We start from the raw sequence: 15,760 nt of genomic DNA, 5'->3' as shown, positions 1-15,760 counted from the left end.
TTAATAATATACGGACAGAGACTTCTGCCTCCACTTCTCCTATCTTTCTGTGCAGAGAGCTCCACCAACATCACGCAGATCTTCGTGCATATAAACATACAATTTAGGGATAAATGGAGGAGGGACTGTGGGACTGGTAAAAAAAATTAGGACTATCTATTCCTAAATGGGAGAGATTTATGAAAATGTAAAGAGGGGTGTAGGGAGCAACATGATACAAACACACACCTACAAAAGATTAAATTAAGCTCATTGTTATTCACAAACTGCACTTCTAAGTTACTCCAGCCCAGTTCCCAAAACAAGGGTAAATATACTCCAGCCCAGTCTTGAAGTAAATCAAGCACTGCACATGGACACTCACACGCACTGCACCACACTGCCTTAGAAAATAATAAAGGCGAGAAATTTAAATAACCCCAATAGGAAATAATGTTAAAATAGTAAAACTATTCCAAATTCGAAATTACATTTCTATCTGTCTATCTGTCTATCTATCTACATATGTATATACATATATAAATGTTACTGTCAAAAATATACAAACATAATAGTTAAATACGTTATTATAAAATGTAATTGTTAACACATTAAAAAAATTGTATTGTTAATAAAAATATTTAAATTAATATAAACAATGTTTAATTTATTTCACTATACATTTACTTACTATTAATTAAAATTCAAAATTCTGGTGAGGGTGGTAATTTTTAAATACAATAATTAGTAAATTATTTTTTTAAATAAATGTACTTTATTTAAAATGAACTTTTATTTTGACGAGCTGATGTACTATCATAAATTATTTAACGCGTTCTAAGGTAAAAGGAATTATTTTACATTATTTTACTTTATTTTTTATATCACAGTATTGTTAATATTTTTTAACAATAGACTGTTAAAATTTTCCCTACACTTTCCTTTTAGGAGATTTCTGCCACCAAGCCAAAAGGCTCCTCCTACAAGTGGAAACTTACTAATGGATGTAACTCTACACTAGGAAATGGAGACCAGCAAAAACTGCAGAGTTACATCTAGATGTAGTAAATACACATGAGTAAATTTAGAGGTCGATATTTATCTTTTTAAATAAGACACTTAGGCCCATATTTATACTTTTTTTGCGCCGCATTTGCGTCATTTTTTGACGCAAAAGCGGAGCAAACTTGCAAAATACAATTGTATTTTGTAAGTTTACACAATTTTTGCGTCAAAAAACGGCACAAATGCAACGCTAATAAAGAATAAATATGGGCCTTAGTGAGTGACTACTTTTTCCAATGGAATCTAAGACATGCCCAAGCATTTTGTGGACTAGTAAAAAGTACAGAATTTTAAAGAATTTTAACACCCATACTGAAAGACATGAACCAGCATAGCCAGCGTGCTTTGCTATCTGCACCGTACCAAAGGCAACATTTCCCATGGAATTAATATTGGTAGAGTGGGCATTTTTTAATCTGGGTATCTATAATGTAAAGTGGTTCTGATACTGCGGAGTGTTTCAATTTATTACAGAAATATTTGGGAGTTTGCCCATGAGTAGATTTGTGGTTGAGAATAGGCAAAGAAATAAAACTTAAACATTATTAATCAAGTGTCCTTACTGTCAGATTGATCCAGCTCCATTACTTCATCCTACTTACCCTATGACAGCAGCTTTCAGAATAGTTCCTGGTTGCCCAACCTACTAAGAGTTGCCTTCTAAGGATGGAAGAAGCGAGTTGAAGTGACCAGCTGTTAGAAGAGGAGCAGTTAGTACTGGGAGGCACTGACCTCTGATCCGCCTAGAGCACTGGGTATCGAGGATGTGTCACCCTCTAAGCTTTTGGCTTTGAAACTTGGGTTTATGTATTGTGTAAGTGCTCCAAGGGCGGTGCGAACAGTGGATTTGAAAAAGCAATGTTTCTGTGTAGAAACTTAAATGAAGCTACAACCCGGCTTTAAATTAACAGAAGACATAACAATATAACAATATTTCATATTGTTAGTTTGTGCTAGCTATAGAGAGACTGAGCGTGTTTCATGATGTCAAAATGATCAATAACAGTGTGCTGATGAAGTTGTCTTGTAGACTGAATAAGTTCTTATTAATTAACTAAGCAAGGTATAAACAAGGATGGAGTGGAGAGCTGGACCCTCCTCATCACTAAAGAGAATGTCCCCAGGAAATCTCACAAAAGAAAACTCCCTGGTGGGCGGGGTAAAGGGGTCCTTCACCTTAGCTTCTTGTAAGGTTTCTGCCCAGGCCTGGGTCGCTTTACATCCTCTCTGTGCTTCAGTTTTTTAGGTTAAATGCACAAGCGCTCTGATGTGTTGTAATCTATCTATGGGCTTTTGACCATGCCTACAACATGCCCATCACTATCACTCGTTCATGGGTGTGCCTTTCAAAAATTCTTTGCAATCATTGGTAAATGCTTTACTGTTGTCCCTCCTTGGGCAGTTTTGTTAATGCCTTGGACATCAACCCTGTTACATGGATAATTGCACGATTGCCAATATGTGTGGCCGCGAGCGAACTTCTTTTTCCTTTTGTGTGTCTCCTTTGCGCTCATGCTCATGGCGGCCGTGGCGCTTTGAATTGGCTTGCTTATGTCAACTGTTTTACTTTTCATTTTCAATTTATGTGGCAAGAAAAGTCCAGCTAGGGATTTACAACGCTAATAGCTCTAACTCGAGCAAACGTGTGACTCATTGCATTGCAAGTGCTTGTTTCTCCTGCTGTCACTTCAACTCCAAAGTTCAGACACACACTCTCAATGTTTCAAATCACTCAGACTGCTCATCAAATCTGCTGCAGCCACTGAGAGTGATGGAGCTGCAGCACAGTGGGTTCACACAGGATGCAGGAAGCATAACATTCATTACCTCTACGTCCTTCGTCCTCAACCCAGTCCTTACAAAATGAGGGATATCCCCTGTCCTGAACAGGAAACAAAACAGGAAACACTCCTTTGCCCCACCCACCCTCTAGGTCAGGCATAAAACTACCGACCAATCGGGGGGGGTCCTATTTTGTTTCCTTTTTGGAATGGGCTCACAGGTGACGCTGAGGTGACTGACGGGCTTCTCCTCCATCTTGTTGCCGGGCTCCCCTTTTGCGAAACTCTAGGGTACCCAGTGACCTCTGTGGAAGCAATGAGTGGCAACTTGATAGCGCTGGCCTCCCGTCTTGTCTCCAGGTATGTCTCTGCTCTGCTTGGTGGTGACTGGGGGCTCCTGCCTGTTACTTCCACGCCTGCCTGGAGCACGTCCCTGTGCATTGGGCGGTTTCCACTCGGGTTTGTCCTATGTGGCAGCTCCTCCTTCATGACATTGGGATGTGGGGCACCATTTGGGGGTTTCCTTGGTGCTTCTTTAAGGAATGTGGCTGCCTGCAGACCACTTAGTTGGGGTTTATGTGGTTGGTTGCTGGTTCTGGGCGTACTCCACCCACGTTTTACTGCCCTTATGCAGCGGTTGCATGGTCGCTGCTTCTGCATGCCTGGGCGGAGCACATGATTGCTCAGCTGTTTGGTTTAAGCAACAGTGGTATAAGAGGTGCTGTTGCTGGGGTACTGTTGTTGCTTGTATCTTGGATTGGCATTGAATGGGCCTGGTTCTATGATGGGTAAGCATTCTGCTAAGAGACGCCATTGTTCCCCCAGCTCCACAGTGTCTTCTTCTACCTTCTGTGATGCACTGGGGTTTCCTCGTTTCCCTCCTCCTAGAAAGGCGTAGGTAGACAAGGAGTAGAGACTGCAACGGTTGATTGTGGATACGAAGTCTGGTTCCCGTCTGGTGCAGGACTTGTATTTGGATATTTCTAGTTCTTCTTCCTGTGAGGACTCCTCACACTACACTGACCAGAGAGGGAAATATATTTCTAAGGAAATGCTGCCGGCCTTATTGTGTCATGTCCAAATTAATATGGGTTTCCCGGATGAAGCTGTGCCTGGGACTTCTCAGGACTCGGTGTTACTGCAGCTTTAGAGACTGCCAATTTGGAACTCAAACTACATCAGTTTGCAATTGATGTGATTTTGCAGGAATTGAAAGATCCTGACTGTATTGCTCTTCCTCGCTTCATGGACAAACTTTACTCATTGGAGGGTATGGGGAAGAAGTTACCTGATTCAGTGCAAGTGGATTCTATGGTGGCCAGTCTAGTAGGTAGGTCTTCAATGGCTGAGGAAAACATCCTGAAAGATGTTGCTGACTAGAAGGTGGACTCTTCTGTGAAAAAGGCATATGCTGGGGCAAATCTTGCTTTGCGCACTGGTGTGTATGGGACTTACGTGTCTCAGTCCCTTTTGTCAGACTTTAAAACTCTGTCACCATGCAGGCCGGGGGTTCCTAAATGGATCTTCTTGAGTCTATGGAGCAGCAAGCTGAATTATTATCAGATATTGCCTTTGACTCTGTGAGGGCTTCCGCTCTCGCCTGTGGTGCTTCTGGAGCGGAAGGTTACAATCTCTATTTGAAAAATTGGAATACGGACACTAACCAATGGTCTCTGGTCCTGTGTCTGCCTTTTAAGGGGTCACAGCTCTTTGGCCATGAGTTGGAGGAAAGTTTACATTGTGTGTTTAAGGAACAGAAGCATTCCTTCTCATTCCAGAAGCCTCAGACGTCCAGGCCTTCCTGGGGGGTCCTCATCTAGATCTTTTCAGACGCCTTCCAGCAGAGAGGTGGAAGGGGCAGGGAGTCATAAACCCCATGCTAAATGCTGTCTGGAAAGTTTCAGAAGCACTCCCGCCCTGATCCAGGCACTGACTTTCAGCGGTCCTGACTATGCCACAGACACCCTCCCTGGGGTTCCATCTGTAGTGGGAGGGAGACTTCATTGGTTTCTGACAAGTGGGTGCTGGGTGTTTTGGAAACAGGTTACCAGATCAAGTTTCTGAGCAGTCCAGTGCCTTCCGGGACTGTGGTGACACCTCTGCCGCAAGATTCGCTGATGCTTCGAGCTTTGTTTTCTGTGATTTAGCCCCTCCTATTGAAAAAAGCTATTGTGCCCATTCCTCCTGCCCAGGAGGCTCTGGTGCATACTGTGCCGTTTTCCTTGTACGGAAGGTGACAGGGGAGTTTCAGGATTGTCATCAATCTGAAGAGTCTGAACAAGTCAGTGTGAAAAATTCCATTCAAGATGGAGACACTCCAAAGCATTATCCTGTTGATTTAGAAGGACGCTGTCTTGGCCACGTTAGATCTTCAGGATGCCTACTTTCATGTTCCAGTGTATCTGGATTCTCAGAGGTTTCTGAGGTTTGCTGTGCTGGGTCACCACTGGCAGTTTTCTGTCCTGCCCTTCAATCTTCGTTTATTTCCACGGGTGTTTACGAAGGTGGTGGCACTCCTGGTGACTTCTCTCAATCTTCAAGGGATTTCCATTTCTTGTACTTGGACGACTGGCTTCTTCGGGCTCCATCCCTTAAGGTCTTCCAGCTGCATTTGGAACAGACCATTCGTACGCTAAACGACCATGGGTTCCTGCTGAGTCTACCCAAGTGCCATCTCCAGCCAGACACCAGGAAATTGTTTATCGGCGCAGACTTCAACACAGTTCTGGGCAAGGTGTTTCTCCCGCAGTCATGGATCTCCAAGTTGCAGGGCCTAGTTCAGTCTTTGTTGAGTCAGGACTTTGGATGGAAGTTCAGGGTCACATGGCGGCAGCTGTCTTCACTGTACCTTGGGCCCGCCTTCATCTGAGGCCGTTGCTGTGGCAACTTCATCCTTTTGTGACTCAGCCAATATTGGACCTGTCTCAGTTGGTATCTGAATCCCCAACAGTAGTCCCTTGTCTACCCTGGTGGTTGAATCTGACCAATTCTGGCCAAGGGGGTGTTGATGCATGCCTCTCCTCCTGCGTTTCTGGTGATGGATGCCAGCCTTTTGTGCTGGAGTGCTACAGTGGGGTCCCGGGTGGTCCAAGGTCGATGGCTTCCCACAGAAGCTCATCGTTCATCCAATTGGAGAGAGTTGTCTGAAGTGGACAGGGCCCTCCATTATGTTCAATCTAACCTGTTGGGTTGCAATGTGTTGGTTCATTTGGACAACACGGTGACTGTGGCTTATGTCAACCATCAGGGCAGTACCCAAAGTGGCTCTCTGGATCAGGTGGCTTGCTCGATTGTGAATTGGGCAGAGAGTCACCGGCAGTCCCTTCGGGCACAGCATGTCCGGGGTGTGGACAATGTGGTGGCCGAGTCTCTGAGTTGCTTCCCATTTGCATTCTTCCCAGGAGCTGATTCTTCCTAACTTTTGTCCTTCTCCTTCTTCTCCAGAAGAGTGTCTGATACACACATTGGATGTGAAATATGCCCTGTCTGTATATGTGGAATGTACGGCCCCATTGAGTTCCTCTGACAGTCTGTTTGTGATATTTGGGGGTGCTGGGTGTGATGTCAGCCTCCAAATTGACCATCTGCCGTTGGCTTAAAGAGACGATCATCCTGGCTTGTGAAGCGGCTGGGTTGCCTTGGCCCATGTCTATCCGGGCCCGGTCCAAGAAGGGTCTCTCTGCCTCCCGGGCTGCTTTCTCCGAGGTCTCTTTGGCAGAGATTTTGTAGGGTGGGTACCTGGGCTTCAGACTCCATTTTCATCAGGCACTATCGATTTAACTGTGTTCAGCCAACCACTGGGAATTTTGGTTATGGGGTTCTGGAGGCAGTTGCAAGGAGTCCTTCATTCTGACTGTTTTTGTATTTTCATTAAAGTGACTGAATTTCATTCTGCGTATGCTGTGTGCTTCTTTCTCTTTTTAGGCCTACACCAGTGCTTAATTTGTGCTTGTTGTTTCTGGTGCTGAGCACCGGCACTTATTTTTTAGGGCCGGGGCTTACTCTTCTGCCTCAAGCATTTGCTGACACATATGGGGAAGACGGAGGACAGGAAAAACGAAAACGCGTCACAAAGAAAGAAAGAAGAAAGCTGCAAGAGTGAGCTGAATGGGGCAGGGAGTAGCTTTATATGGATTGAAGAGGCCCTAGATGGCTTCAGGATTACCGCGCCTCAGTACTCTCTGTTCACACATTTAATTGCAGCAGCTGCGTGTTTAAGAGGAGGGCTTTGGGCACCGGCACCTCTTTCTTTACAAATTAAGCACTGGCCTACACAAAGGCCTTCTGTTGGGGTTCTTGCTTTGGTATGCTTCATGTCGTAAGGACTGGGACGAGGACGAGGAACGTAGAGGTAATGCCCTGATTACTTACCGGGAAACCTCATTACTCTTAGTCGTACTCGTCCTCAACCCAGTCCTTAGTTCCCTCCCACGCTCCCAGTTCAGGCCTTTGTGTGCTTGGTATGTCAGGATGCCTCCCTATTGGTGGTTTTATGCTTGACCCGGAGGGTGGGTGGGACAAAGGAGTGTTTCCTGTTTTGTTTCCTATTGAAGATAGGGGATATGCCTCATGTTGCAAGGACTGGGTCGAGGACGAGTAGGACTAATAGTAATGGGGATTACTGGTAAGTATCCAGGGCATTCCCAAAATTAGCAAAGATCGATGGGGTAAGAAAAATGTAAACCCCTATAAAAATATCCATTGGCATTGATCATCTATTTTTCTCCTGGGTGCCCCTCTTGTACGTGAAACATATTATGGTACATTTGTTGATCTTATTTTTTCCAATTTACCTGACCAAAAGGAAGATGCTCTTTGGCACGGAGTGCAAGTAAGTTCAGAATTTTAAAAGTTCTCAAGTGACACGGAAGCATATAAGCAAAGGTGCTTTAAAATGAAAATGTGCTTTTATAATGGATAATTGAGCATCACTGTAATGCCTGGAATGTTAAAAAATGTTACAATGAGAGTATAAAACATAACAATGAATTTCCTGGATGCTATAAAACCTCATCACAAATATCTAGATTTGTTAACTTCCTTATACAATATATGTCTTGATCATATAATAAAATTATTGATAAAAGCAACCCAGAGCATTATTTTTGGATTTTCTTCCAAAATACCTCCTCCTCCCTTGACCCAGAGTGTTGCAATAAATATCGGCAGGTCAAGCCTGTTGATATTTACTGGGGGTAGGATATACAGTTTTCACCATAATATGCAGATTTATGTGCATTAAGTACCAAAGTCCACATTATTATTCTCCAAAACCTGTGATAGGCGATAATTATCGCACCCTTTTAAACACCGAACAGTTTGGTGTCAGTTTTTATCAGTCTGATAACTCTCACTTCCTATAGTTGCCAACTCATAATGAGAGCCAGTGTGTTGGAGTTATTGCGTTCAAGAACGGCTACAATATTTTAGATTGTTTACAATGTTTAACATTTTACATAATAATTACTCTATCCTAGGTTTTGACAAGACTGAACAAACTTTTAGTGTGTTCCTGCTGAAAGATTATGGAACAAAAAGTCCAGCTTGATGAACCTCTCCAAAGTTTCTTTGTTTTAAGATCCTAATGGACCATACGACTGGAGAAAATGCTTTGGGGTTTGCATTTACGTTTCAAATTTCACTTTCATGTCTACTCCGCTCATTAATGGGGATTGTAAATCCCCAACTTCTGCTAGAGAGTTAGAGTGAATGCACTATCTCCAATTCTCGATTAGCTTATGAGGAACTTTTGTAATAAGACAGACTGGAATTTACAAGGTCAACGTTTCCCCAAGAGAGAAGTATCTCAGCCCAAGAGCTGAACATCTGTTAGGGCTACCGATGAGTTCCAGGAAACTTTACCTCAGCTATGCGGCAAGGAAGAAGTCTAACTCTGGACTATCTTCAACAAAACACATAGGGCCAGTACCATTCAGATTCTTTTTGCTTTTGCCTTTTGTCACTCTCGTGAAAGAAGACCTAAGGGCATTCTCTAGGCAGAGAACTTTGAGGTTACTGTGTTATTAACAAGTGAGTTGGGTCAGAGATCGATTGTCTTGCCAGAGCCACGTGGCCACCATTTCCTAAAGCTCATCGATTTTGCCATCACATCTCAGCTCAAGATATCTTCTGTGCCATGAGACATTGCTCCCAAAAGAATAACATATGACTTTAGCATCCAGGCACACCTTCAGCAGAATCAATGTATCGACTGTACATTGGAGCTGCTACTTTGTTTCTGTGCTTGAGTGCTGGGTGTTTTAGTCAACATTCTCTGATTAAGCATTGGCCACTCTCTGTTTCCTTAGTACCATTACAATGACTAAGGCTATTATCCCAAATTTCCTTTATATCAGCATAGGTCTAGTTCCCAAATTGCTAGGTATAGAATTCAAAGTATATTGAACCTGCCCGGCCAAAACAATGGTAAGGTAAGGTAATTGTCAGTATCAGTGGAATGGCCAGAGCAGGCAATGCTTGTCGAGGCTGTGACATGTATAAAAGAGGCAATTGTAGATGTTATTGAGAATGAAGTCACAGACATAGGGCCTTATTATGATTTCAGTGGATGGAAAAGCCCGTCCACTGAAATCCCGCCTGGTAGGTTTCCGCCATTGTGGCAGCCTCCCCACCGGGCCCATTACGAGTTTCCCGCTGGGTCAATGGGTGGAAATCTCAGTATCCGCCCTCTGGCCCCACCTGAAATGGCCAACTGCATTGCCTCCGGCTCGTGATAGAGTGCATGGGCAGTATAGTGGCCCCCCTTAGGTACCCAGCACCCGTTCTCCACCAGCCTTTTCATGGCGGTGAAGCCGCCATGAAATCACTGGCAGAGAACGAAGTTGTAATCCCCAGGGTAGTGCTGCTTGAAGCGATGCCCTGGCGGATTAGGGCTGCCACGACTGCCGGGACGACTAATCCTGGTGGTGCTGGCGGTCTGCGGCATAATGTGGCATTCGGACTGCCGCATTTGGCAGCGGTTCGTACGCCACCTCGAGTCTTGTAATAACCCCCATAGTGATGTTGCGAACCACAGATGTTATATTTCAAAAAGTTATAGGATTGCACTGGAAACAATGCTTGTTACTGAGTTTTGATTGCAAAAGTGGATGACTTTTAAGTACACATTTCCAATAAATAATTTAATCTAGAATATTTGAGCTAATTATAATTTATTAGAATGTTACAAAGTTTCAAACATAGACATGAAGTGGTAAAGTCCATATCAGTCACTCATTAAAAGATTTTTTTCCTAACAAAACTCTATATTTCTTAGGGTTTTTATATAACTGAACAATTTTCATAATTTACAGTTTGTGGCACAATTTCTACATTAGGTAACTCTTGGGCATAAGTGTCTAAAACAAGCCTCGCAGAAAATACATTCAACATAAAACACTGTAACCAAGCGAGCCACACAAAAGGCAATGATAAGTTTGAAAGAACAGTAAATTTAGTTCTGTTCCACATTAACAGAAAGAACATGCACATTGACTTAGGTTTGACCCAATATATTGAGGAGTGTCTTGAGCAAATTTGTCAATGCATTTGAAGAGACCCTAGGAATGAACAATTATAGTCACCCTAAAAGGCTTTTATATTATAGAAAGCGAAGTGGACTTCCACCAGCAGAGGAAGGACTGGGCAGATCGATGTTAGCAGATGACTCTGCTGTCCACCCACTCCTTGGTCCCAACAAGTAGTGCAGCAGAGTAGCACATTCACACAGTGCATGTGAGGTACCTTTAATGTAACCGCAGACAGACATGTGTGTGTTTTTGAGAGAGAGAGAAAGGCAAAGAAATAGAGAGGAGAGAGACAGAGTATGTGTTTGTCTGAGTGTCTGGCTCTTGACTGAATTTGGGATATAACTGGAATAACATTTTCCCTAGCATTATACGGTCATCTTAGGCTTAGCGTTTGCAACCTTCAAATGTTGATGGTTACTCCTGGCATAATGTGCGACTACTTAGTGTTAAAATGACCATCCCTTGCATAAAGCCGGTCATGCCAGGTGTAGATCTGGTTCCACTGGAACGGCGGTGGTCACCTCCGACATAATGATGGATGTTTGATACTTTGGGCATGAATAGCATATTATGTGCAAGACTGGAATTGTGAGGCCAGCCATAGTATAGTGGAAGCCATGCAAGGTATAGTGGTGGTTATTTGTGTCATATTTGGGGCCCTGCTATGCATAATGGCGGCTTGGCATATTGTGGTCATCCAAGCCATATTGTTGGCCTCCTTGGCATAAATGTGGCCATGCTATGCATGTCAGTGGTTATCCCTAACATAGTGATGAACTAGTCATAGAGTGGGAATTCTTGGAATAATGGTGGCCATCGTAGACATAGTGGTTTTTATCCCGGACGTAATATTGTCCCTGTCTTATTGGTGACTGCACCTAGTATATGGTGAGGAGTAGGTCTGAGTACTTAAGGAAAATGACAGGCTGATATTTGAAGACCAAATGTATTTGTTTTCTAAACTGAAAGTTGGCATTTGGAAGAAAAATTGCTATTTACAGAAACCAGCAACATGTTGCTTGGAATAATGACTTTATTTACACAGAATGAAACAATGAATGATGGGAGCAACATGTATGTATTTTCAGAAAATGCCAAACTTCTGTTCGGGGACAAATCAGGTAACTTTTCAAAAACTGTTATTTTAAATCAAAATATTCAAAATATTGTTTGTGGATTAAATGATTGAATTTCCATAATACAGTTAAAGTTGGTTTCTTAGTGTAAATGCATGCTGAGGGTAATACATTTATGTGGTGGTATTGTTTTGTTGGTGACATGTGGCTCTTGCTGCTATGGTGGTTATTTCATGACTCAGGAAGAAGCACATTGATATATTACTCTCTGAGTCCTGGGAAAGTTAAATTGGGGACCTAAAGGATATGTCTGTTTTCTGAACCAGTAAGTTGTCTGTAATCTAAATGGTAGCTGATGTGTTTGAATCTCAGGGTATGTCTGTCCAACCTGAGGGATAGCTCTGCCTTAACAGCTTGAGAATGTGAGGTCTGTGATTTTTTACATTTCCCATCCTGGTCTTTCAAAGTACATTCTGAGTCATGATATCTGACAGAGAATCTACGAGGAATGGGCAGGAGGGAAAGTACAGGAAAGTGGAACGTAGAAGCAAAAAATTATAGACGGTTATGCCAAAGTGCAAAGTAGGCTTTTTACTTGCCATGCTACCGAGCTTGTTACTAAGTGATGAATGACGCATTGATAACTAGGGTTAATTCCTTTCTAAAGGTCAGTCCATTCTTTCCACAATAAAAGAATACTGTTGCGGTATGCTGTTGTCCTGGTGCACTGATGCGAATGCACAAGCACACTTATTTCCAGTGCTTACCTCGAGAGTGGAAGCCGCGCTCCATGATGCCATGTTTCACTTTCATGTGCCGGGTAAGGTTCCCCTTCAAGGTGAATTTGCTAGGGCAGTAGAGACACTTGAAGGGCTTGCTGTCTGAGTGCAGGTGCATGTGGCCCATCAAATTGTGCATTCTGTTGAATTCTTTTCCGCACAGCTGTCAAAAGCAATAAAAATAAAAAGGTTTACATTCTAAGTACACTAGCAAAGACAGCACGTGATGGGCTAAATTATAATCATCAGTGACAATTACATGATGCTCTGACAGCAAGTACGACAGGCATGATCTGTCTGAATAGTTAAATCAAAGGGGAGAATTTTTATTCTAAATTTAATTTTCTAAGTTGAAGTGTATTCTCACCAAGACCGCCTTTAGGACTGGTGGTGCCATGTGCAACAGTTAATTCTGGCGCCCCCCACCTCATGACCTCCTCCTCGGTTTCACTCACTACCACCCGGAAAATGTGCCCCTCATCTCTCCATCTCTACCCTTTCACATACATTCATGTGTTTTAAAGCACTTGTAAAGGCTGACTTTACTAATCCACTCAGCTATCCACATAACATATAGGGGTATATTTAAGAGCCCCTAGCGCCATTCTAACGCCACATTTGCGTCATTTTGTTTATGCTAATGTGGCATTAGAATGCCAAAAATGCCGTGCCATATTTACAAAGTGGTGCCATGCATGCATTGCCCCACTTTGTAACCCTTTGCACTACATTATGCCTGCTCCAAATGTAATGTATCCAAAAGTGGCATGGCCAAAAGAATGGAGCAAAGAAATCTGACAGATTTCTTTGCATCATTTGTTTCCGGCACTTTTAACGCCTGCTTAGAGCAGGCATTAAAAGGAAGCTTCCTTTGGTTACAATGGGCCTCTCGGTGCTTTGCAGGATTAGCATCAACATTTTTTAAGCTAATCCTGCAAAGCACCTGACCAGTGTCCAAAATTCTAATGCTAGTCCCCTAACTACCGCCATTGTGTGCCGTTTTTTCAATACAGCGCACACATGGTGGCATTAGGGGGGCGCTAAGGGGTGCAAGAAAAGTGGCGCAGCTATGTGTGCAGTGCCACTTTTTTCAAATATCCCCCATAGGGGCATTTTTAAGAGCCCCTACTGCCATTCTAACGCTACATTAGTGTAATTTTTTTTATGCTAACGTGGCGTTAGAAGGCCAAAAACGCTGTGCCATATTTACAAAGTGGCGCAATGCATTCATTGCGCCACTTTGTAACCCTTTGCACTACATTATGCGTGTGCCAGGTGTAATGTATCCAAAGGTGGCATTGCCAAAAGAATGGAGCAAAGAAATCTGTCAGATTTCTTTGCGTCATTTTTTTCCGGCACTTTTAACACCTGCTCAGAGCAGGTGTTAAAAGGAGGCTTCCATTGGTTACAATGGGCCTCTGGGTGCTTTGCGGATTAGCGTCAACATTGTTGACACTAATCCTACAAAGCGCCGGACGAGCGTAAGAAATTCTGACGCTAGTCCCCTAATCACCGCCATGGTGCACCTCATTTTAAACATGATGCACACATGGTGGCGTTAGGAAGGGGGCTAAGGGGTGTAAGAAAGGTGGCGATGCACTATGTTCAGCACCACTTTTCTTAAATATATCCCATAGTCCTGTTTTTTGAGGCAGGCATATTAACCCTCCATTCTATTTTATGTTGAGTCAAAGCTGCTACTAGGCAAAACTCCCATCTCTCTCCCTAGCAGGAACATTAGTCACAAGAGGTATCTTGACATTTTAACTGTTTCCTGGAGGCTGGACGCACAAGAACTTTTCAGCAGGAGCTTTTAAATCGCAAATTATTGCTAAACACAGCGCCCCCCTGAGGTCATAGCCGGGTGCGGCCGCACCGCTGGCACCGCTGGCACCGCCCAAAAGCCGGCCCTGATTCTCACTAAACGTTAAATGACTTTCCAGAAATTACCAAAGTTACTTTCCTGGTGAAATAATTCACGGCTGAGTGTAAACTAACTGACCAAAACACTGGTTGGCAGGAAAGGTGAGTCTATATAGCAGAAGCTTTGCACTGGTGCCGTATTATGGTGAATCCATTTCTACCATTTTTTACTGCTTGCGAAATGTGGACTTGATCACATTTGCTCCATTCGTTAGCACAGAAAGGTATTTGCACAAGGGGAAAATGAAAAATTTACTGGAAAATTACTTGTAACACATACTGTGCATACATCATTTTCAATGAATCATAGAAATTCTAACCAAAGAATCATACCCCAAGAATAACACTTAATTAAATTAATAAAGCAAGTTGGTTTTACACTATTTTTTTTATTAAAGATGTAATAAGTCAATTTTGTCTTAAACATAGATCCACCATTCATATGAATACTTGGTAAAAAGTATCCATTCCACTTCTTACATCCAGTCACACTGAATTTTCAAAAATTCAAAACAAATTAACCTTGATGCGCTCACCCTAGTGCAAAGTGGTTATTAAGCTCCGGTCAGCACTCGTGTTTTGGCTCGACCTGAGTCTTGTGCACTTGGTGCAAGAAACAGCAAATCGAAATTTTTAAAAGTGATCCAGTGCAGAATAGTGAAAACAGTAACAATACCACCATCCATCATGAAAATGGAAATCCTCTCAGCCATTTTTCTGTAGTTTGCATTCACAAATATGTGATCCACTTATACTTTGATGAATCAAATATTGTTTTAGTATAATGTCATATTACAAATCAATCAGTTGACAATATGATTTACAGCTGTATGATTATACGTACCATTCATACTCTGGTGGTTCATTATTTCAAAATAGTTAATCATATATTGTAAGAGTATTCGTCAACCCAAAAGCCCATTTCTGGTTCATATATTTAATTACTCATACAATATCACCCCAATGGGTAACAGCGCAAATTAAGTTGTGGATGTTTTTGTGAGCAGACTACAGGCCCGATTCACAAAGATAAAGTACGACTTTTGGTCTAAGTTTAGACCAAAAGTCTAACTTTATGACTCTTCTGTATTCAGAAAGGTAAGATGCGAGTCGTATCTTTAAGTCCGCACTCAGGGCAGAATCTCTGAACTTGGGACGGAATCTGCCCCGAGTTCAGAGATTCCACCCTGAGGCGGACTTGACACTATCTTGTATCTTACCTTTCTGAATACCGAAAAGTTGTAAAGTTAGACTTTTTTTCTAAACTGAGACCAAAAGACTACCTTTACTTTTGTGAATTGGACCCTGAGAATTCCATAATGAAGTTCCGGTGGGCGTCCTTTCATATGTTATGACGTGTATTTTAATCAGCCTCAGGGATAAACAGTAATACATGTTCTGCAAATTTTTCGTCCGTATTATGGCCTTCTGGGAGATTAGTCTATAATTTCAGGGTGTCATTTTCACTCAAGAATTCATAATATTCTTACTCTGTGGCTGCCCCATTCTCTTGGCAGTATCCTATCAATTCCAAAGATCTGCAGCTGATTTCTATTGCCGTCATGTAATTATTCTGGCCTGTCATTCTCAACTTTGCAGTATAAATTATACAACTCTTATCAGATGGG

At 42.6% G+C, this 15,760-nt stretch overlaps 1 protein-coding gene across 1 annotated transcript in view; it reads right to left on the bottom strand.

Moving 5' to 3' along the window:
* Positions 1–15,760, bottom strand: part of ZNF366 (zinc finger protein 366) — a 132,567-nt gene that overhangs the window by 16,905 nt on the left and 99,902 nt on the right. Inside the window, exon 4 of the mRNA XM_069224123.1 lies at positions 12,198–12,372. Coding sequence (XP_069080224.1) covers positions 12,198–12,372 — 175 coding nt within the window. The remainder of the gene's footprint in view (positions 1–12,197; positions 12,373–15,760) is intronic.

The sequence above is a fragment of the Pleurodeles waltl genome, chromosome 1_1 (assembly GCF_031143425.1).
Source record: "Pleurodeles waltl isolate 20211129_DDA chromosome 1_1, aPleWal1.hap1.20221129, whole genome shotgun sequence".
In the NCBI taxonomy this organism is placed as follows: Eukaryota; Metazoa; Chordata; class Amphibia; order Caudata; family Salamandridae; genus Pleurodeles; species Pleurodeles waltl.
Note: the sequence above shows the minus strand (reverse complement) of the source record. Positions and strands in the feature narration are given on the sequence as shown.